Raw genomic sequence first — 21,390 nt, 5'->3', positions numbered from 1 at the left:
CCTGTCTGTGGCAGGGTGATTGGAACTAGGTGACCTTGGAGGTCCCTCCCAACCCAAACCATTCTATGAACCTGTGACTGAACTGCACATTCTATTAACAAAAAAATGCTTTATTTAAATTGTGCTGGTGGATTCTCTTTGAAGGGAAACAGAGATGCCTTCCCCACCCCCCAACAATTAAAATGAATTGTAAAATCTTCTAACAAAATGCTTTTTTATTTTCTTCATAGAGAAAAGTGAGAAAAGCAGTGTGAAAGCAGGCAATCTGAAGTACAAAGAAGAACCATCAAAACTACTCTCTGGAAACAAATTTCAAGAGCGTTATTTCGTGTTACGGGAAGGAAACTTGCTTCTGTACAAGGATATGAAGGTACAACAGCCAAACTCATCAAACTCTTAAACACTTGCTTAAGCTTTCTGTGTAGTACAAATAATAGGAAGAGCAAGCAAACTGATCAACATTTCCCATCATAGAATCACGGAATGGCTTAGGCTGGAAGGGACCTTAGAGATCATCTACTCCAACCTCCCTACCATGGCTGGGGATGCCTCTCAGCTGGAGGCATCCACTGTGGCCTTGAACACCGCCAGTGAAGAGGTATCCACAATCTCCGTGGGCAGCCTATTCCACAGTCTCACCTCCCTTGTGCTGAAGAACTTCTTCCTAAGATCCAGCCTAAACCTATTCTCCCTCAGCTTCAAAACCATTCCCCCTTAGGTCCTGTTACTGCATAGATCACTCTCCAGCCTTCCTGCAGGCTCTCTTCAGGTATTGGAAGGCAGCTATAAAGTCCTCCCAGAGTCTTCTCTTCTGTAGGCTGAGCAACCCCAGCTCCCTCAGCTTATTCTTATAGCAGAGGTATTCAAATCCTTGGATCATCTTTGATATTAAATGGTAACTTGTAGAGGCTGGGGTTGAAGTGCAAGATTTTTATCTGACTGTATGCATCGACGCTTTAGTGAAAGGAGTTTGTGTCAGTTGCTCATTTTGCTATTGTAGTTATATGTAACCTTCAAAAATGTATAGCAATCCTTCTTTAGGAATGCCTACAGCTTGTGATGTGGCTAAGTTGTTTTTAAAACCTGCTGTAGAGAGCAATAATAGAAGTAACATGAACTCGTGAGCAGCATGCATTTTCTTGATATCTCACACAAAGCCTTTAGAAATTACCAGCAGCAGGGCTCTTACAACTACAAGAATCACAGTGTCACAGTACATTACAGGTTAGAAGGGACCTTCAGAGATCACCAGGTCCAACCCCCTGCCAAAGGAGATCACCACAATATCTAGGGCAGTCCACACAGGAATCCTCTCCTCAACCTCTTTGGGCAGCATGTTCTAGAGCTCCATCACCCTCACTGTAAAGAATTTTCTCCTCATGTGTAGATGAAAACTATGTTCAAGCTTGTGTACCTGCTGTTTCTTGTCTTTTTATTGTGCACCACTGAAAAGAGCTTGGCTCCCTCCACTTGACACCCACCCCTCAGATATTTATAGACATTGGTAAGATCTCCTCTCAGTCTTCTCTTCTAAAGACAGCCCCAGGTTTCTCAGTCTTTCTTCATAGGGGAGGTGCTCAAGTCTCCTTGTGGCTGAGTCACAACAGAAGAGATTATAGGAAACAATATCTTTCAATACACTAGCAAAGTCTTCCCCTGCTTACCAACAACATTTGTTAGATGTATTCTCAGTCCTTCAAAAACTAGTGTTGATAATTAGATGTGCCCCATTTCCACAGAAGCACACTTATGCTTTACATATATATCTACTTAATAGCAAGACAGGTTCTGTTTTAAATATTTTATTGAAGTTTTCTTTAAGGAGTGTTCCATAGGAACATAAGGAAAACTTTTTCACTGTGAAGGTGACAAAACACTGGAATGGGCTGCCCAGAGAGGTTGTGGAGTCTCCTTCTCTGGACACTTTAAAAACCTGCCTGTTGCATTCCTGTGTGACCTGCTTTAGGTGATCCTGCTCTGGCAGGGAGGTTGGACTATTGATATCCCTTCAAACCCCTCACATGCTGTAATTCTGTGATTCTCTTGAGTGCTTTTGTGTGTAGACAGAATGTATTAAAGTGTAAATCTGAGTAATAGGCATCATGATAGCCTGGAGAAGAGTAGACTGAGAGGGGATTGTGTCAATGCTTATCAATAGCTAAAGGGTGGGGAACAAGAGAATGGGGTCAAATTCTTCGCAGTGGTGCCCAGTTGATGGACAAGGGGCAGTGGGCACAAACTAGACCACAGGAGGTTTAACTTAACCCTAAGGAGAAACTTCTTTACTGTGAGAGTGTCATAGCACTGGACCAGGATGCCCAGAGAGATTGTGGAGTCTCCTTCTCTAGAGACTTTCAAAATCCCACCTGGGTGTTGCAATCCTGTACAGCCTGCTCTAGGCTTTAGCAGAGGCCTTGGACTAAATGATCCCTTCCAACCCCTACCATTCTGTGATTCTCTGAATAATGTTTTCATTTCAATTTTGTTAATTTCTGGTTTAAAAAAACAATAAAATCCCTTAGAAGTGCTTTTTAGTTTTGCTGATTGCCGATTTTGCCCATCCAGCAAATATAGATGTGACGTATTGGGTGTTTTTTTTAAGGACAGATTCGTTGCTCAAGTTAATGCAAAAGTCATCGTCTATCTTCTGGTAATACTGTGGATATAATCTTAATTAGAGTGACCTCAGAATGGCAAGAAGTGTGTTTTGTAATTTAGTGCTAAAACTCAAATTGTCACATATGTGAGAATAAATTAATGTGCTCATAAAACCTTAATTAGTGTGGTGGAAAGAGTTTATGATAAGATTGTTGCACGACTCTATGATCTTTCTTTCTTTTTATTTTTAAGACATTGTGATACATAAAACATTAAATTCCCCAGCTCAGGTGGAGTTTTTGAACAGTGTTGCTTGTAAATGGCTTTTCATTTGTTGCTTTTAATTATTATTTGGGTTTTTTTTGAAGAGCAAAAGGCAGTAGCACTCTGACAATTAGGATACATTGGTTTGCTTTGCTTTCTTTTGAGAGATGCTCATCTACCACTCGTAATCTTGGTTCAGTTTCTGGCATTTGGGGGAATGAAGGGTAGGAAAGCTTGACATTTCAGATGGGAGATTTGTGTTTAATCAGACTGCATGCACTAATTAATGGATACATTTTCATTAACAGCAAATTAAGTGTGTGTATGGAGGTGGAGATACGTTCTGTTAAGTGTTTCTCTTGTTCAAGAGCAATTATCAAAAAAGTGGTACTGTATGTTAATTTACAATATTGTGCTAATTGACTGCAATAACATGCCACTCCAATGTACTGCTGTTAAGAGATAAGCTCACACCCAGGCAAATGGCTTCCTTAAGGCATGTCTTTGTGAGAAGAATACTTGTTGTTTAGCTAAATGCTGTGTTTTGTAAGGGATTTTGTGTTCATCCTGGCACTACCCTTGCTTTGAGCGGGAAGTTATACAGTGCCAACCAGAAAAAGGTTCTGTGGTTCTCTGGATTGCTTTGTTGTTGGGTTTTTTTTTTGTTTTTAATGTATTTGCCATCTCAGATTCTGTTTCTTTTTTTGTCCATGCTTCAGTATTGCAGATGGAAAGCTGCTGAGGGAGAAATTGAGAATCCAGGACAGAAAACACTATGGAGTAGCTTTATGTACTAACATTATATAAGATTTGTTGAGTTTGTTCTAGTTTGTTGTTTTTTTTGGGGGGGTTGTTTGTGGGGGTTTTGTTATGTTTGGGGTTTTTTTTTTGGAGGGGGGATTTGTTTATTTGTGTGTTTTCTAAATAGAAAGATAAAACACAGAATCATAGAATGATTTAGTCTGGAAGAGACCTTCAAGATCATTTAGTTCCCACACCCCTGCCATGGGCGGGGACAGTTTCCACTAGACCATGTTGCTCAAGGTTTTATCCAACCTGGCCTTGAACACCTCCAGAGGGGGGCATCCACAACCTCTTTAGGCAATCTGTTCCAATGTCTCACCACCCTCACAGGGAAGAATATTTTCCTAATATCCAGTCTAAATCTAACCACTTGGAATAAAAGTACTAGGGAGATGTTAGTATGTTGTGTTGCACACTAGTTGTGTTCTGTAGCAGAATTGTGTACAGGAGACATTTATTGTTTCAACATTTTATCCTCCAGGCATGTTCAGGTTTCATACCTCCTGTGGGGTGTATATCTGTTGTAGGTTGGCTAAAGGCAGTTTGGTCAAGAAGGAAGGAACCTCAGGACCTCTTTAGTCACACCTTCTGTTCACCGCAGAGCTAGTGACTGGGGTCAGGACTTGATGCTGTTAAGTCTTGGAAAAATCCTGAGGGTGGAGATTACACAAACTCTCTGGGCAGCCAGTTGCAATACTGTGGCTGTCCTCATGGGAAAAAGTTTGTTCTTATATCTAGCCATCTTCCTGGACAAAAGGTTGTCCTTATATTTAGCATTCTTCTCATGGTGTGAAAAGCCTTACTCAGTGGTCATGATAATGTTCCTTTAGGTGCTGAGGGGCTGCCATTAGGTCACTTATCTCTCACAGATTGGTCAGAATCCCATCAGGCCAGACCTTGAGTATCTCCAGGGATGAAGCTTCCACCACCTCCCTGGGTAACCTGTTCCCGTGTTCCACCACTCTTACAGTAAAGAGTCCCAATGTCCAGTGCTCCCAATTCACCTTTCCTTGTTCAGCCCTTTACTGCTAAAGGTACCCATGTAGAAACTTCTTGCTGATGTCCATAGCAGGTCTGCTTCCAGTTACAGTGATTGACACACTTTGTAATGGGAAGGAAAGAGAGAAGAACATTGAGTGTTAGCAAAGAGCAATGCAACCCATGAAAGAAAGCCGACTGTGAAGACAGCCCTTTGGCATTTTCTCTTTTGCACATTCCTAATGCAGTAATTAGAATCTTATTGTGTTTGCAGGCTAGCAAACCTGAGAAAGTGTTGCCTGTCAATTCCCTGAAGCTTTATCTTGGAGTGAAAAAGAAAATGAAGCCACCAACAAAGTAAGAATAGAAAAGAAAATAAGTGAAACCCTATGTAGCAAGGTACTTGTACCATCAAGAAAGGGGAACATAAAACATTGCAGAACAAGAAGTCAAGAAGCCAATTGAAGTATGCTGAATTAAATTACCCTCTATAATATTATTTGTTCTGATTCTCTTTCTGGTTTTGTGTTCTATGTTAACTCTTTTGTGCTGGGAAATTACTTTATTGATTGGCTTTTCTTAATCTGAAGTGTATTATCTCTTGAGGATAAACCAGCTCTTGTGGATATGCAGGTTCTTGTGGATATGTGTCTTGCATTGCATTGATGGACACATCTTTGCACCAAAGAAAGAGAGAAGAGAGAACCAACTAGTCAAAGCCTGTAGTGACAGTTCCTGTTGTTCAGGCTTCTCCTTTTTCAGGATCCTTGATATTTTGATGACTACAGTGCCCTTTACAAACATCAGTGACTTTGTCTCTGAAAAAAGAGCAGAGAAAAACGACAGCTGTTTTTTTCTCAGATGTTTCCAGCACTTGTTCGGTCAAAGCTGCGAGACACTGAGACAATGTATATGGGATCCTATCCCAGGGGGATTCAAAGTTGGCTCTAGCCTTTAAACAGATCTGCTTGAACTTTTACTTCACAGTTGGCACATCAAAATGCTCCAAAAAGATCTGTAAATTTCAAAGTTCAGTCATGTTAGAAGAAAAGTTGGGGAGGGGGGAATTTATTTATTTTTTTTAGTGCAGAATGAGTAGGAGATGAGTCCAAAACAGGACTAAAAAGATGATGTAAATGAGGCTTTGGGGGTAGGTTTTTTCCTTGAGGTTTATTTTCACTCTGCTTTCCAAAGCAGACTTTGCAAAGCCTCTTCTGGGTTTCATAGTGTGTCTGTGTTTCACCTGAGGCTTCATTATGCACTTACTCCCTTCACACTCCACCCCCCTGCCCCAGCAATTTTTAAGTCTTTATGAACATGTGTGATTCCTACTGGTTGGAGTGCAAATATTCCTCTCTTACTTCTGAGACTTCCAATGGACATTTTGCTGGGCACCATCTTAGTGATTTTACTTCCAGCAGCTTTCCGAAAGTAGGGCCACAGCCAAAATGGAAGTTGGTAGCTAGCCATCATCTATGGGGCTTGGCTATAACTCTGTAACTCTTTGTCCAGAACAGAATGTTTGTTACCTGTGAGCCAGCTGTGAGCAAATGACCAAAATCCAGCATCAGACTTACAATTCCATTCTAGATTTTCAGTTCATATTTAAACCTTGTAATCGATCTTTTCCCTCCCCAATAAAAAGCACTGCAGAAAGGTAATGGATTGCTCCAGGTGGAGGAATATGTCCCTGCCTTGAGTTTCTGGAACTAATTTTTTGATTTTTTTATTTGTTTCAGCTGGGGACTTGCACTATTTTCTGAAAAGCACCAGTGGTAGGTAAACTTGAAGCACACGCTTGGTTTAATGTCTGTTGAACTGTTCTGTTTCAAAATTAGAATGTTTCAAAATTAGAAGTGTGGCCAGCAGGTCAAGGGAGGTGATCCTCCCCCTCTACTCAGCCCTGGTGAGACCCCACCTGGAGTACTGTGTCCAGTTCTGGAGCCCCTATTACAAGAGGGATGTGGAGGTGCTGGAACGTGTCCAGAGAAGGGCCACGAGGATGATCAGAGGGCTGGAGCACCTCTCCTATGAGGACAGACTGAAGGAGTTGGGGCTGTTCAGTCTGCAGAAGAGAAGGCTCCAAGGTGACCTCATTGTGGCCTTCCAGTATCTGAAGGGGGCCTACAGGAGGGCTGGGGAAGGACTTCTCAGGATCTCAGGTAGTGATAGGACTAGGGGGAATGGAATGAAGCTGGAGGTGGGGAGATTCAGGCTAGATGTGAGGAGGAGGTTCTTCACCATGAGAGTGGTGAAACCCTGGAATGGGTTGTCCAGGGAGGTGGTCGAGGCCCCATCCCTGGAGGTGTTTAAGCCCAGGCTGGATGAGGCTCTGGCCAGCCTGAGGTGGGGTGTCCCTGCCCATGGCAGGGGGGTTGGAACTAGATGATCCTTGTGGTCCCTTCCAACCCTGACTGATACTATGATACTATGATAGTAGGCATTCTTTTCCTTGCATGGTGATTTTTTTTAATCATTATTTATTTATTTATTTATTTTCTTACATAACTGTGTTTTGGTAATCTTCTGGGGCTATCTGTCTGTCTCCCTTCTGTGGCCATAAAGCAACTGATTTTCCTAGATTTTCAATGATAAATTTGAAACCTCTGCTCGTGCTTTCAATGAGGCACATGGATTGTCTTCAAAATAAAGTGATAATTATTTCCCTGTCTTTTTGTAGAATCATAGAATTGTTTTGGTTGGGAAACACAGAATCATAGAATCAATAAGGTTGGAAAAGACCTCAAAGATCGTCAAGTCCAACCTGTCACCCAACACCTCATGCCTACTAAACCCTGGCACCAAGTGCCATGGCCAGTACCCTCTTGAGCACCTCCAGAGACAGTGACTCCACCACCTCCCTGGGCAGCACATTCCAATGGCTAACAATTCTCTCTGTGAAGAACTTTCTCCTCACCTCTAGCCTAAACTTCCCCCGGAGCAACTCTCTGAGGTCATTGAGTCTAACCATCAACCCAACACCACCATGGCTGTTAAGCCATGTCCTAAAGTGCCACATCTACATGTTTCTTGAACACCTTCAGGGATGGTAACTGTGCTACCTCCCTGGGCAGCCTGGTCCAATGCCTGACCTTCAAGAAAGAAATTTTTTCTTGTTTTCCAACCTAAACCTCCCCTCATGAAACTTGAGGCCATTTCCTTTTATTCTGTCACCTGATACTAGGGAAAAGAGACCAAAACCCACCTCACCTCAACCTCCTTCCAGGGGCTTGTAGAGAGCAATTCTCCCCTCGGCCTCCTGTTCTCCAGAATAAACAACTCCAGTTCCCTCAGCTGCTTCTCATAAGACCTGTTTAGACTCTAGAGTGTTAAAATATGGACAGCAGTTATAAATAAATCTAAGCACTGTTTCAAGTGGGTTAGAAGCCTATTCTTCAATATATTTAACTGCAACAGGAGTTTTTGTTGTTTTTTCTTCTTAATTCTATATTTATTGTGTTCTAGGTATATATGTTGTGATGGACAAGGTGCACAGATGGAGTGGATGATCAGCATTTTTATTGCTCAGGTACTAATCTGATCCATGGAATGTAACTCCTGCTGTAATGAAAACCCCATCAAAGAATGATGTATATCTGTTATGAATATGGTATAGATAAAATTGCAATGCTGTGAAAGTTTCTGGAATACTGAGTGGAATGAGGCTGTGAGATGTGTCTTAGTCTGTGAAGACTGTTATTTGTAATGTCATTTTCATATGAAAGCTCCATGATATGAGAGTGAGGGAGAACATCATGTTATGGTTCCCCCTGCCACTGTGTTGCAGAGAAATTGATTAAAGGCAGACAACTCATTTCCTTTCTGGTAATAAACTTTTTCTGGGTGAAATCCTGGCCATCAACTTAAAAGGCTGTTGTCTGTGTGCCACAATGCCTGAGTGCTATTTCTCTGCTCATGAGTTTGGATGCTGCATGCAAAGTAGTTGTGAAAGAAGAATGTTCTGTTTAAAAACATAGTGGTGTGAGCTAGCCCTGTGGAAGAGCTGTGCCAATACAGCTGTATTTCTCTGGTATCCAGTTAGCTTAGTTAATTAACACTGACAGTTCGTTGCTTTGGATGGAAATATAGAATCATTTCACTTGGAAAAGACCTTTGAGATCATTAAATTCAACCATTATCATACCCTACCAAGTCTGGGGTTAAACCCATGTCCCTCAGCACCACGTCTCTGCCTCTTTTGAACATCTCCAGGAATGGGAATTCAACCACCTCCCTGGAGAGCCTGTCCCAGTCTTTGAGAACACTTTAGTGAAGAAGTTTCTTCTAATGTCCAACCTAAGCCTTACCTGGTGCAACTTGAATCCATTTCCTCTTGTGCTGTTACTTGACACTGGGCAGAAGAGACCAACGCCCACCTCACTATAACCTCTTTTTCTCAATTAAGTAAACTACTTGCTATTAGATTGTGAGGAAGGAGGATGTATGTTTAAGTGCCATATAACACATCCTTGCAGGTGTAATTCCAGTATCTGAAGGGGGCCTACAGGAAGGCTGGGGAAGGACTTCTCAGGATCTCAGGTAGCGATAGGACTAGGGGGAATGGAATGAAGCTGGAGGTGGGGAGATTCAGGCTGGATGTGAGGAGGAGGTTCTTCACCATGAGAGTGGTGAAACCCTGGAATGGGTTGTCCAGGGAGGTGGTTGAGGCCCCATCCCTGGAGGTGCTTAGGACCAGGCTGGATGAGGCTCTGTCCAGCCTGATCTAGTGTGGGGTGTCCCTGCCCATGGCAGGGGGGTTGGAACTAGATGATCCTTTTGGTCCCTTCCAACCCTGAATGATACTATGAATTTAATATTTACATAAGGAGAAGTGGGACTCAGAAAGTGTAAGGATTCAACATGACAGGATTTTAAGAGTATTTCCTGTGTGTCTTAGATTTTTCTTGTCTTTCCTGTGATGCTCAAGGAACTTGGGGGAATAGTGCTGTGAATAAACATCACTTGCTTTATGATTACCTGTGAGCTTTATGTATTACAGAAAGTGAACTAGGCACAAGCTGCAGTATGCACTTCTTAGAGGCTGACCTTCATAGATAGCAGTGCTAGAAGTGTAATGCATGCCCTTTAAGTAAGTCTTCCAAATTTTTGTCTTATTCAGCTCCCTTAACTGAAGTAACTATTGTAGTTTCTATGGAAACAGTCACCACTCCTGGCATACATCTCATGGGCATAACATGAGCCATGTCACAACAAATAGGCTCAGAGGTTATTGATATAGGCTACTCAGAAATAACTCATAGAGGCTTGCTAACTGCTGAAGTCCTTTTGATGCAAAATCCCAAGAAGGGCAATCTATTAGGATTCTGATCAGGTAGCGTGGGATGTAGAATGTGCCTCTGACAGTGTGGATGCAAAACTGAGAGGCACTGCTCGGTGTTCAGGGGTCTTTTCTAACAACAATGAGGGGGAAAAAATCATATTAATTAAAATTTTTAATTACTATGAATTAATACTATTGATTTTTAGAACTTCATTCCAATGAATGAGGAGTCCAGTGAAGTATCAGTGTTAATGAGCTATGTTGGGAGGATTTTTGGGGGATGTTTTGAGCTGGTTGTTTGTGTGTGTGTGTGTGTGTGTGTGTGTGTGTGTGTGTGTGTGTGTGTGTGTGTGTGTACCTTTTATAAATTATTATTTTTATTATTATTATGTAAATCAACATTCTGGACCTCATTCAAGTGTCAGTCTTTACATCACATGAGAAGTTAAGTGCTAATGATGCAGATTTGCTGCATTGTTCTTGTTGCAATCCACTGCTTTGTATGTAATTTACAGTTAAAATCTGCTTGAGAATGCAGTGGTTCGTGTTGTTAAAGCTTGCTTTAAGATCTCCAAATGTTTTGTATCTTGCAGCAGCAGGGAATTATTGTTATGTTATCCCATTTCTGAAGGAGAAAACTGTGTCAACTGAGGTTATTTCTAGTTAGAATTTTCAAATTGAGGCCATCTTTAAAGAAGATTAAGTCTTTTACCTTATCTGTTATCACAGTATTTGAACATCTTCATGTCAGAGAGACTGCAGGCAGCACATTGTATTTGTCAGTGGAGTAGCTTAGATTACAAGTTGAAAATACTGTAAAATAGGTTTTGAAGTATTAAGATGTTGACAATTAATAAGCCAGTGCAATTAGGAAGGAGACAAATATGTTACTGTGCTCCTTGAGTAGAATAAGGTTTCATGGAGAGTTAATATCAGTAGGATAATAGTACTGCTATCTTTTTCCCTCCCTTGTTTTCTGAGGCTGTTTCTTCCTCTAGTGTAAATAGTGCAGAGACTATAAATAGTAAAGTGTAGGTACCACTGAAATCTAGTAACACAGTTACTTTTGGTAGAAAATCAAGTCAGCCCAGAGGTTCTTAATCTTCTCTTTCAAGCTGGTAAATTCTAAGGAGGTTTGAAGGAGAACCATTGATTCTTTCAGTTCTGTGCAAAATCATCCTGAAAAACATGGCTGAAACTTGATTCTCGAATTCTCTAACAGTTTTGTCCAAAATCACTTAATAGCACACATAGTACAGTTGGAAGTAATGAATTGATATGAAGATAGACACAATAATACTCTCCCAGTTCCATTGCCTTTGATCAACCAAAGAGAGTCACATTGTATTACCATGAGGTGCAGCTGAGCAGATAGGTCAAAACTATGAATAAATACATTTATTATGTGGCCTAATACGTTGCTAGTATTTCTGATGTACTTCCCCAGAGTTCTATTTTAAGAAATTTTACAGCCACAAAAGGGAAATCAGACTGCTTAACTGACAGGGACAGTTCCCTTAAGCTTGCTGAGAATTAAGAGAGGCAGCTTCCTTCAGAAGTTCCATCTCCATAAAGATGTGAATCTATAAAATACTTGTTCTAAATTTGGAACTGGGACTCCTGATTTCTAGACTGCTATCAAAGTCAATAGTCACCGATTCTGATGGCTTTTTAAGACCATCTGCAAGTATGATCACAGCTCCATGGCTGGATTCTTTTGTACACAGTCTCGAAGAAACTTTCTGGATTTGAAAGTTGGGCACTGTTCAAAACAATAAAGGATACTAAAGATCCTGACACACGTGAAAAGAAGCATATTGCTCATTTGGACAATGCCACTGAAGTGTTTAGGTTGGAAAGGGCCTCTAGGGATCACCTAGTCAGATAGATAGGATAGGATAGGATAGGATAGGATAGGATAGACCAGGTTGGAAGAGACCTTTAAGATCCTTGCATCCAACCCATCATCCAACACCATTTAATCAACTAACCCATGGCACCAAGCACCCCATCAAGTCTTCTTCTAAACATCTCCAATGATGGTGACTCCACCACCTCCCTGGGCAGCCTGTTCCAATGGGCAATCACTCTCTCTATGAAGAATTTCTTTCTAACATCCAGTCTAAACCTCCCCTGGCACAGCTTGAGACTGTGTCCTCATCTTCTTCTGCTGCTGGTTGCCTGGGAGAAGAGACCAGCCCCCACCTGTCTATAACCTCCCTTCAGATAGTTGTAGACAACAATAAGGTCTTCCCTGAGCCAAGAAGAGTCAGCTAGAGCAGGTGACTCAGGGCTGTGTCCAGTCAGATTCGAGTAACTGGAGACTCCAGAACCTCTCTGGGCAGTTTGTTCCAGTATTTAACCACTCTCACAGTAAAAAAAGGGTTGTTGGTTTGTTGTTCGGCTTTCTTCTTGTGTTCAGGCAGAATTTCTTCTTTCCTTTTTATTATAACTGATGCTTTGGCTTAGTATTTTGCCAATATTTACACAAAGCATTCTCAGCTTTCATTAGGTTTCCTTTGCAGTTCTGGCTTGACAATTTCCTTTGGAGTTGTGCTGATTTAGCTTCCCGCTCTCGTCTCCAAGCTTCAGAAACTGTTCTTCTGTAGACCTTTTGCATTCTTTTTGATTCAGAGTCTCAGGTTAAAGCTTCTTTTGCAAAATACTGGTCACACTACCTTGTCCTCAGAGCTACCTTTTGGATTAATGTTAACTTGAGCTTCAAGCCCATGTGCTCAAAGTTCTACATGGGGAATGTATTATTCCATTATGTGCTAATGGAAGTTCATTATAGACCTCTTAGAGCAAAAGATTTTAAGATATGTTTTAAAATACTCAGTTAATTCTTTTTTTTTTCTTTTACCTTCCAAGTCATATTTTTTCCCTCAGAATGAAGCTTCACACTTTGGAGTTCTCCCCAGAACTGACCTGTTTCAGTAGAGCTAAAGTAAAGGCTATTGCTGAAGCCATTTCCTTTTGGATAACATGTGGTGTTATTGTTAATTGAGCAATGATTTTCTCCTAAAATATTAATACAGATTTTGAAACACCTCTTTGCAAATTAGAGGGATTTCATTTTACTTCAGGGCCTTTTGCTGAGATTCCTGAAGCCTGCTCATGTGGAGTTTTGAAACTGAATCAGTTCAGTGGTGTGTGTTTGTCTTGTTTGATATTTTCTGTTCTTAGAAAATAACTGGAATAATCATACAGTGGTTTGGGGTTGAAAAGCACCTTCAAGATCATCCAGTTCCAGCCCCACTGTTGTGGGTAGGGACACCTCCTACTGGGCCGACTTGCTGGGAGCCCCATCAAGGCTGGCCTTGAGCACATCCTGGCTTGGGAGCCTCCACAACTCTCAGCAACCTGTTCCAGTGCCTCACCACTCTCATGGGGAAGAATAACAAAGTGGAGGGAAGATATTTGGGACATGAAAATTATATAGAGAGGTTCTGGTTATTGTGCAGCACTTACAAAACATTAATGTAATTTTAAGCACCGTGGTGTTTTCCTCTCCCACAAGAGGAGGTTGTGCAGTAGACAGCTTTTTCCATGAGAGTTTTTACATACAAAAGAATGTTGTGTGTTCCTGAAATTCCATACAAATAATAAGGTGTGATCTTGTTTTTCAGCATGCAGATATATGGCCACCAGCTGGAAAAGCAAGGAAACAGTCCATAACTAAAAGTCCAAAGATTGGAGGCTTAGCACTAATACCCATTCATCAGGAGACGAGCACTTGTAAAATCAGAGGAGTTACAGAAGTAAGTGGGCTTTAATCTTGGTCTAGAGCTTCTAACCACAATGCTGTCCAGTAGCAATGAACTCCTTAGAGATGGATAAATATATAATATAGATGTTCTTATTTATCAGTGTCCTTTCCATTGTTTTGTCATTAAAAGAAAGATTAGGACAATTTAATGTGGAAAAAAAAAATCCTGTTGTGATGAAAGTTTATGTTGTGCTTCAGGAACGTATCTAATGCACTGCAGCCAAACCCAGGCCTTCTGCCAGCAGGAAAAAGCTAAAAGATAGTGTTTGGGGAAAAAAGGCAAAAAGAAAATGCCAAAACAGACACCAAAATAAAACAGCAACAAAAAAACCCCCAACCAACCAACAAAAAACAACAACCAAATAACCCCACCCTAAAACCCCACAAAAAAACACCTAAAAAGGCAACAACCTGAATAATGTCAGTGTGGATGTTGGGATCTCCCACTGCACAGGTTGAGAGATTCATAGAATGGTTTGGGTTGGAAGTGACCTTGAAGATCATCTAGTTCCAATCCCGCTGGCATTGGCAGGGGCACCTTCTACTACACCAGGTTGCTCAAGTCCAGATCCAACCCGATCTTTAACACCTCCAGGGAAGGGGCATCCACAACTTTCCTGGGCAACCTGTTCCCGTGTCTCGCCACCCTCACTGTAAAGAATTTCTTTCTGATATCCAGTCTAAATCTGCCTTCCTCAAGCTTCAGTCCATGTACAAATTCAGATGCAACATTTGACTGACTTTGTTTGCTACAGCCACCGACAGCCCACCAATGTGGACCAGTTTCATTGACTTCACTTTGTTGTTTTATCTGAGTTCCCAGCACATTGATTTAAATGTGAAGTATCAGGCAATCTTTAGAATCGTTTAGGTGGTGGTGAACAGCTGCTGAAAATCTTTATTTGATGACATAAAATTCACCCTGGTTGTGCACTCATATCACTCCGTCACTAAGTTACCAAAATTAACAGGTTCTCAGTTGTGTATAGTTGCTTTAAAAAATTCAGACTTGAGAATTTAAGGTCTGTAGAGCTTATGGATCTGCTGCAAAACATTAAAGTGTAGTTTGCTGTGCTAGAGTGGAAAGTCAAAACCTGAGTGTATGAAAATGGATGTCTTTATTGTCATGGTGCATTTACTTGCAAGCTTTGTGTAATACTTCTTTTTTCAGAAGTATCACTAATTGAGAAAATATTCTCACTAAAAATACTTACTCAATAGCCCAAATTGTGGGGATTTAACCTATTAACTGTGCTGTCTCAGCTCTTGAGTAAAATGAATTTGTCCTTTTTAGACTGTCAGGTGTAACTAACGAGCCAAAATTGCAATCTAAATATTATTGAATGTGGTCTGAATGTGAGGGATCTGATTTCTCTCTGCTTCTCTGCTGCTCAGAACATAGAAGTGCAATCTGGGAAACAAAGATTTGGTGAGCACCGTGAAAATGACTTTGTGGCAGAAAGAAAAAACTTGAAAGAAAAAGCCTCTCTGGTAGCACAGTGCTTGGAAAGGAAGGAGGAGAGGGTGAGAAACCACGCCAAAACACAGCGGGGCGCTGTCTCTGAGGACGCGGGTGCCAGGATGAGTGACCTCCACCAAAGACCACATAAGGCACTGAAGAAAAACAAGCACAAAGCAAACAAAACTGTGGCGGGATTAGATCACAAATTACCATCAAACGTGATTCAGGAACTAAATACAGTGCTGCAGAAGAACAGAGCACTTAACAATGAAACCTCCAGCTGATTCCCTGATAGAAACATATCTCTGTGTGCGTTTTCTGGGCAAAAGGAGTAAAAGGAGTCTCTTTCTCTTCTCTTTTGTTTCCTTTCATGTGTGAGTTTGTACAGTGCAGAGGAAATATAATTATTTTATATGTAGCTGTTGATTTTTGTGGATGTGTGTTCCACATCTTCTAATTTAAGAATGAACTGAGAGAACGGATTATGTAAAACTCCTGAAGCTTGGAAGTTTTCCTGTGCAGTGCAATGAAACCCGGGGGTTTGGTTTTAATTTTTCTGTTGTTTCAGGCCTTAGTTTTGGTTGTTGTTGTGTTTTTGTTTTTTTTATACAGTAATTCTAAGCACTATGAAAAGCTTTTGCTCCTGTTTATATTCTGTAACAGCTCATAAGTACTGGAGAGGTTATTTTTGGAAGGAAGACGAAATACACTGAAATTCATGCTGTTGGCTTTCAGTATTTTTTTAATTGTCTAACACTATAAAAAAGAGTAACTTCTGCTTTGAAAAGTGGAGGGGTTTTAATGTAACTTGTATGTTATATTTAATGGTAACATTAATATCTGCTTCCAGAGATTTGTCCTCTAACAGGGCAGCACGTGAAAGAATCCAGAGGGAGAGAACGGGGCAGAAAAGACAATGTGTTAATTCTCAGAACTGTGCCTCTATGGTCTACATCTGATTAGGACATCTAAGCCATGAGAGAGAATACTGAGGGTGACCAAAGTGTTCTTCAAAGCAACATCTAATTTGAAAGGGTGCATGAACTGGAAGAGTGGCATCATCTCTTTTTTTTTGCTCAGAAGACTGAGGTAATTTTATAGACAGACCTTGGTTGGCTCAAGGTGAAAAAGGCAGATTTTTTTCCTAGCACTGTTTGGACAGAGCTTATGTGGTACTGACAAAGTTGCTGGCATCTGGTGAATATTTAATATTTGCATGAGAAATTAAATTCCTTGAGAAAAAAATGGTCCCCATACAAAGCTATTTATCAGAAGGGTATATGTAGCATTAGGAAAAAAGGGCAGTGGTTTTAAGCTAGAGAAGGGTAGGTTTAGACTGGACACAGGAAGATCCACCTCGACATGAGGAGAATCTTCTTTACTGCAAGGGTGCCAGAGCCCTAGAGCAGGCTGCCCAGAGGGGTTGTGGAGTCTTCTGTGGAGACTTTCAAAACCTGCCTGGATGCATTCCTGTGTGACCTGCCCTAGGTGATCCTGCTTTGGCAGGGAGGTTGAACTAGACCTCAAGAGGTCCCTTCCAAGCCAGTGTATTCTATGATACTATCTCAGTTAAGAAGTGCCAGTTACTTAATGGTGAAGGGATTAACTCCTCTGTTTACCATGGAGACAAAAGTGAACAGCATGCTCTTTGCTGGGACTAGGAAGTGCTGGTTATACACCTGCAGCATGGCACTTCTGAGCACACGGAGAGGTCCCAGAGGTGAGACAACAGCCTCATTTGCTGCATTCTGAGTGTGTAGGTGGCAGTTCCTGAAGACACGTGTGCTACCCTGCAGCTATTTTGTTTGTTAAGCCCCAAGTTTCTTAAGTTTCTAAATCCAGAATCTGGCTTCAAACCAAAACCTCTGTGAGCAAATCCATTTTCTTCATTGTTTTGTGGATCTTGCTTTCCCCTATCCCATGACACTGCCCCCATTCCTCTCTCATTTCATATCCCAGTTTTCATTTTGTCCCATACCAGCTGGATGGGCAAAAGGCACAGGCACTTCTGTGCTGAGGCTGTTTCCAGGGGCTGCAGATGCTGCCTGGTTAAGCAGCAGGACCAACAGAGCAGGGAGCTAATGAGCTCACACTGCACCTTTGCTTCAGGGAAGGCATTAGCAGTGGAATCAGCTTTATTTTGCTGCTCTGATTAGCCACCCTGCCACAGATTTTCACCAACCTCCTCAAGTTTGATTGGAATGGGCCAGACCTCTTAGGGTAACAGAGAGACTTTTAAACTACTTCTTGTTTACCAGAAACTCTTTGAAATGGTATCTTAATTCCTTAAAATTTCTGAGGAAAAATTCCATTTCCTCAGCACCAGTGACATTTGGTTTTTATTAATGGCTGGTTTTGCAGAAGCTTTATGTTGCTACTAAATTCCTTCCCGTGCAGAAGCAGTATGCTCACTTATCCCCCTCTTCTATTTTTGGTAGTCACAGGTGCTGCAACATTTCTCACATCATTTACTTCTATTCTTGATTGCATTGAGCAGCTTAATTGGAGAAAGAATTTGTTTGATTGAAGAAATGAGACAAATGACTCAAATAATGTATCTGGCAACTTTGCTCAGACGTATAGGAGGAAAATCAGACCCAACTCAAGCATTTCATAGTGGTTTGTTTGTGTTCTTCTGGAAAGCAGGGCAGACAAAGCAAGTTTAGTCTTTCAGACTCGCCAAATTTGACCAGTTGTTAAATCCGAAACAAGTTTGTAGATTTTCATTTTCCCAGTGCTCTATTGACTGTTTTGCTGCCTTTAATTTGTAATTGAGCCTCTTCTAATTGAAGCCCTGGCTGGAGAAAGCCTGAACTTAACTTGTATTGACTCAAGCCGAGGCTTAATGTTAATAAGCACATTCTCAAATGCTGATTTAAATTGAGGCACGCTGCCATCAGGAGAAATTACTTCATTTTCTGTCTGAGGCTGGGCCTGAATGTACTGTTTACAGTTGTACTTTTTCCTTGCAAATATTTTTCAGTGTTGAGTTATGGTTCTTGTATTGTTTTATCTTTTTATTGGCTTCTTAAAAATGACATTCACCTCACTGCTGAAAGCCTCATGCATCATTTAAGCCCCTACACTAATGGAATAAATGGAGCAGTGTAAGGGGTTTGTGCATTGAAGTGAATATGTCTGTGAAGAAAATGCTTTGTGGGGTTTTTATATTGGACTAGAGAAACATTTGTTCTATTTCAAAAGCATATCACAGCTCAACTCTCTATGTAGCTGCTCTTAACAGGCCCTAACAATCAAGAAGAAAAGATGTTTACTAAAATGCATTTAAATTTGGAGTCCTGTGTCCCATTATGTGTTAACATCACATTATATATGTGTATGTGTGCACAGAGTTAGGTGCACAACCACACTGACAAGTGGTGACAGTGTTAACCCAAAGAAAAAGTTCTTTGGGAAAGTAGAAATTCAATGGGCAACTAATTATTTCCAAGAGGGAGCAAAAGTTTTCTGCCAATTCCCTGACATATCACTGCACTACACATTTCAGACTGATTTGAGACCTGCAGAGTAGATGTGTTTTGTTGCAATACATTAATGCCTGCTAACCTTTTCATTGTTCCTGCGCCATGTTGTGGAATGGTAAAGGAAGTGTACTTTTTAGGTAACAAATGGGAAATATTTGAATAAATGCTATTTCTCTAAAACAAGCACTGGAATTTTTATTATCTTTTTTATTTAAGTGGGGGGGTGGGGGAAAGAAATCAATAAAAGTGTTTTTTACAAGGCTGCTGTATGTCTTTCCACAGGATAGCTCCTGAAGATTCTGGTAAGTGCTTGCTTTCTGATGTGCAAAATGAAGTTCAGTGAGACACAGGTGTTTTATCATTTTGTAACAATGAGGATATTGGGGTTAAAATGTCAGTAAATCATTACCTTGTTAGCAACCATTGCAGCTGTAAATCAGCTTGTAAATATTGGTTATACTAATTCACAGATTGCATCGGGTTGGAAGGGACCTTCTAAGGTCTCTCTTTTGCTGGTTGATGGACCTGTAGAAGCCTTTCTTGTTATTCATTGCATCCCTTGCCTGGTTCAGCTGTGCCTTGGCTTTCCTGACCTCGTCTCTACACAACCAGGCAGCATTCCTATACTCCTCCCAGGTTACCTGTCCCTGCTTCCCCCATCTGTGTACTTCCTTTTTGCTCTTTGTTTTGACCAGCAGGTCTTTATTCAGCCATGCTCTCTTCCCTTTCCTGCCTCCTTTCTTATACATGGAGATCTGCCAGCTCTCCTCTACTCCTCTGCCCTTTATGATCTTTTCCCATGGGGTGGTACTGACTAACTCCCTAAGGAGCTGGAAATTTGCCTCCCTGACTCTGCTACTTGCAGTCCCTCAGGACTGCAAACTCCACCAGTGCATGATCACTACAGCCCAGGTTGTCCCCAGTCTTGACATCACTGATGAGTTCACTTGCATTTGTGACCATCAGGTCCAATATTGCATTCCCTTGGGTATTTAGCTCAGGAAATTAAGTTCTGCTAATTCTTGTCTCAGGATCCTTTTTTCCCCTTTGAGACAGGTTAACACTATCTGTGGGTAGCAGGTCTGGTGTCTTAAGGACCAACCCATGGTCAAAGAACCCAACATGCTGGTGACACCAGACTTGAAGTCAGAATTCATCTGGTGGCTCTTGTGAAAGCCCTTATCACTTCCTGCAGTTGGTGGGATAGAGAACACTACTTTTGCTCCTGATCCCTTAACCAGCTGTCCCAGGGCTCTGAAGTCTCTCTTCACTGCCCGCAGACTTCCTAGGTTTGTCACTACCTACTTGAAAATTTAGTAACAGGCAGGAATCCAAGGCCTGAACCATGAGGGGAAGTTTTCATTTCATGTTCTGGCATGGTTTGTGTTCCTGTGAGCGCTGCCAGGTTACTACCAGCTCCACATCCAGCTCCAGATTAAGAAGTCTGGGATACAAAATACTGTCATGCTGTGCTGGGGCTGGTGCTGGTGCCTGTGGGAGTCATGTGAGGTGAGGAGTCTTGCTGGCTGAGCCTACCCTGTCGTATCACCTTTTTGATTTTTAAATCCTGTTTTCCAGTGCAAGCTGTGTCAAGGGGAGAGAATCAGTTATCAGACTGTTGCTGACAACCAAATTAGAAAAGCTTCAGTTGTGCCTGAGTCCAAATAGAAATTGAATTTAAACCAACCAAAAAGAAAAGGAAAAAAAAATAAAAAGCAACAGACAAAAAACCTAAAACAAAACCAAAGCAACAAGAAGGAAAAGGTATGGATTTCATGGAATCATAGAATCAGTCAGGGTTGGAAGGGACCACAAGGATCATCTAGTTCCAAGCCCCCTGCCATGGGCAGGGACACCTCACACTAGATCAGGCTGGCCAGAGCCTCATCCAGCCTGGTCCTTGCTGTGAGCACAGCATGTTCTGAAATACACATCCAGTCTGGGATACTTAAGGCAAATTATAGTTTCAATGAGTTATATTGGGAAAGTTGAACTATGTATAGAATCAGAGAATGATTTTGGTTGGAAAAGACCTTTAATATCATCTAGTCCAGCCGTTATCTAGCTCTGCCAAGGCTGGGGCTAAACCATGTCCCTCAGTACCTCCAAAGGGTGGGCATTCAAACCACCTCCCTGGGCAGCCTGTTCCAGTGTTTGAGAACCCTTTTAGTGAAGCCATTTATTCTAATATCCAACCTAAACCTCCCCTGATGCAACTTGAAGCCATTTCCTCTGACGCTATGTGTGGGGTAGAAACAGATTACTTGGATGGGTGGATGGATGGATGGGATATATTCCAGATTGAATTGTGTCAATAATTAAGTAACCAACTTGCAAAGCTGAGCCTTTTTGCAGCAAGACTGACTGGAAAAATTCAGAATGTTTGGATGTGATTTCTATACTATTCCTGCTTCTGACCTACCAGAGATGTTCTCTGGGCTGTCAAAAAAATCAAACAGTTGTCAGTGGGTTTTGAGGCTAGCTTGTTGTCTGTAAGAATGGCAGGAGGCCTGGGCTGCATCAGAAGTGTGGCCAGCAGGTCAAGGGAAGTGATTCTCCCCCTCTGCTCAGCTCTGGTGAGACCCCATCTGGAGTACTGCCTCCAGTTCTGGAGCCCCTATTACAAGAGGGATGTGGAGGTGCTGGAAGGTGTCCAGAGAAGGGCCATGAGGATGATCAGAGGGCTGGAGCACCTCTCCTATGAGGACAGACTGAAGGAGTTGGGGCTGTTCAGTCTGCAGAAGAGAAG

General features: G+C 41.6%; 1 protein-coding gene across 4 annotated transcripts in view; it reads left to right on the top strand.

Moving 5' to 3' along the window:
• Window positions 1–18,864, top strand: part of ARAP2 (ArfGAP with RhoGAP domain, ankyrin repeat and PH domain 2) — a 148,306-nt gene extending 129,442 nt beyond the window's left edge. For all 4 annotated transcript variants that reach the window (XM_068137547.1, XM_068137548.1, XM_068137544.1 and 1 more), the window contains 6 exons: window positions 231–370; window positions 4,919–5,001; window positions 6,384–6,419; window positions 8,110–8,173; window positions 13,555–13,686; window positions 15,090–18,864. In XM_068137547.1, the coding sequence (XP_067993648.1) occupies window positions 231–370; window positions 4,919–5,001; window positions 6,384–6,419; window positions 8,110–8,173; window positions 13,555–13,686; window positions 15,090–15,440 (806 nt within the window). In that variant the 3' untranslated portion in view covers window positions 15,441–18,864. The remainder of the gene's footprint in view (window positions 1–230; window positions 371–4,918; window positions 5,002–6,383; window positions 6,420–8,109; window positions 8,174–13,554; window positions 13,687–15,089) is intronic.
• Window positions 18,865–21,390: the final 2,526 nt, after the last annotated feature.

Source organism: Melanerpes formicivorus, unplaced genomic scaffold (assembly GCF_026170545.1).
Source record: "Melanerpes formicivorus ecotype bairdi unplaced genomic scaffold, bMelFor1.0.p_v2 SCAF_4, whole genome shotgun sequence".
Taxonomy (NCBI): Eukaryota; Metazoa; Chordata; class Aves; order Piciformes; family Picidae; genus Melanerpes; species Melanerpes formicivorus.
This window is presented reverse-complemented; position numbering and strand designations above follow the sequence as displayed.